Consider the following 1,483-nt stretch of genomic DNA (forward strand, 5'->3'; position numbering starts at 1 on the left):
ATGGTGTTCACAGTGGGTTCAGTCTGGTGTCATCATGGGGAGGGTAGCATGTGCTTTGGCTAACAGACCTGATGTGAACATCCTAGTGTCTGAGTATCAGAAATGGATCACAGACAATGGCGGTGATGATAAGCCCAGTTTTGTTCTCATCAACCCTACAAACAAATGTCCTTCTGGCAGCCAAAGTAAATATCTCACATGCATACACAGATACACAGTCACAACAACACACACACAATACCATTTTATTTGAACAAAAAGCAATTAAACTCAAAAGCAGACAATCAATATCAGAAGGTGAATCAGGGCAATCTGGACACTTTAGACTTCTGTAGTTTACTGTGATTGTCACCTCAACACTTCAGATCAACAAATGAGACGCATGATAACAGCTACAATAAGAGCTTCTTGTGATGGGCCAAAACATAAACACGTCAGAGGTATGGTCATAAAATCATAAAATGCTTCAGATATCAGGAAAGCACAGTTGATATAAAATGAAAGTGGAGGACTGTTTTAAAAGGCTTTAATCAGAAACTTAGCTGATCACAATTGATCTCTTATGCAATAAAAAACAAGATGGGATGAACCCTATTTCTCACAAATCCCTTTTCTCTTCTCTGAGCATGGCAGATCATCCCAGCTGTTCAGGATGGTCTTTGAAAGCACCACTTCAATACAGTCCTCGTTTCCACCTTTGTCATCCGGCTCACCCTTAATCCAAAACCTGAATAACATGTAGAAGTTTATCTGTTAATTAAAACAAAACTAAAAACAGCAAACTGAATACAATGTACAGTAATATCTTTACCCTTGATTCAGTGGTGAATTATCCACCCATTTCATGTTGCCCTCATTCTCTATGTCAGACAAACCAATCCACACTCTCTCCTTGATGAATGAAGATATGACCCTCTGTGTGAATAAAAACAGGTTTAAGTGTGATTCCTCTCGTTCAGTAACAGACACTCACACAAACTCACCTGCTTCTCTTCACTGTTGATAATGACCAGATCACCACCACGATCCTTACAGTACTTCCTGCTGTCAGACCAGCTCAACTCATCGGACTTGAAGACCCAACCTGAACCACACAAACATGCACTTTATGAAACGGTAAATGAAAGATACACAAGAAACAACAACATAAAAAAAACATTTACAATGACCTCGTTTAGCCGATTCTTTCTTCAGTTCCTCACTCAGAGATGTGCCATTGCTTTCTAACTCCAGGTTCTTCTGACTCAGAGAGCTGAAGTTGTTCTGCAGTTGGTGTTTTTCAGTCATTAGATCAGTGTAATTGTCCTGTAAGCTGTTGATGGTTTGGTTGAACTCTTCAACTGTGTTCTTGTAACTCTTTATCAGGTCTCTCTCTGCTGTGATGGTGATGTGCTGCAGTATGATGAAGACCAGCAGAGGAACACAAATGAGCCCGAGACTCACTGCGATCAACACCAAACATCTACTTCCTCCTGACAAACAC

At 40.3% G+C, this 1,483-nt stretch overlaps 1 protein-coding gene across 1 annotated transcript in view; it reads left to right on the forward strand.

Moving 5' to 3' along the window:
• Positions 1-345, forward strand: part of LOC141336332 (serine protease 27-like) — a 2,633-nt gene extending 2,288 nt beyond the window's left edge. Inside the window, exons 5-6 of the mRNA XM_073841907.1 lie at positions 14-185; positions 281-345. Of these exons, the coding sequence (XP_073698008.1) occupies positions 14-185; positions 281-345 (237 nt within the window). The remainder of the gene's footprint in view (positions 1-13; positions 186-280) is intronic.
• The last annotated feature ends 1,138 nt before the right edge of the window (positions 346-1,483 follow it).

The sequence above is a fragment of the Garra rufa genome, chromosome 6, assembly GCF_049309525.1.
Source record: "Garra rufa chromosome 6, GarRuf1.0, whole genome shotgun sequence".
NCBI classification, from domain to species: Eukaryota; Metazoa; Chordata; class Actinopteri; order Cypriniformes; family Cyprinidae; genus Garra; species Garra rufa.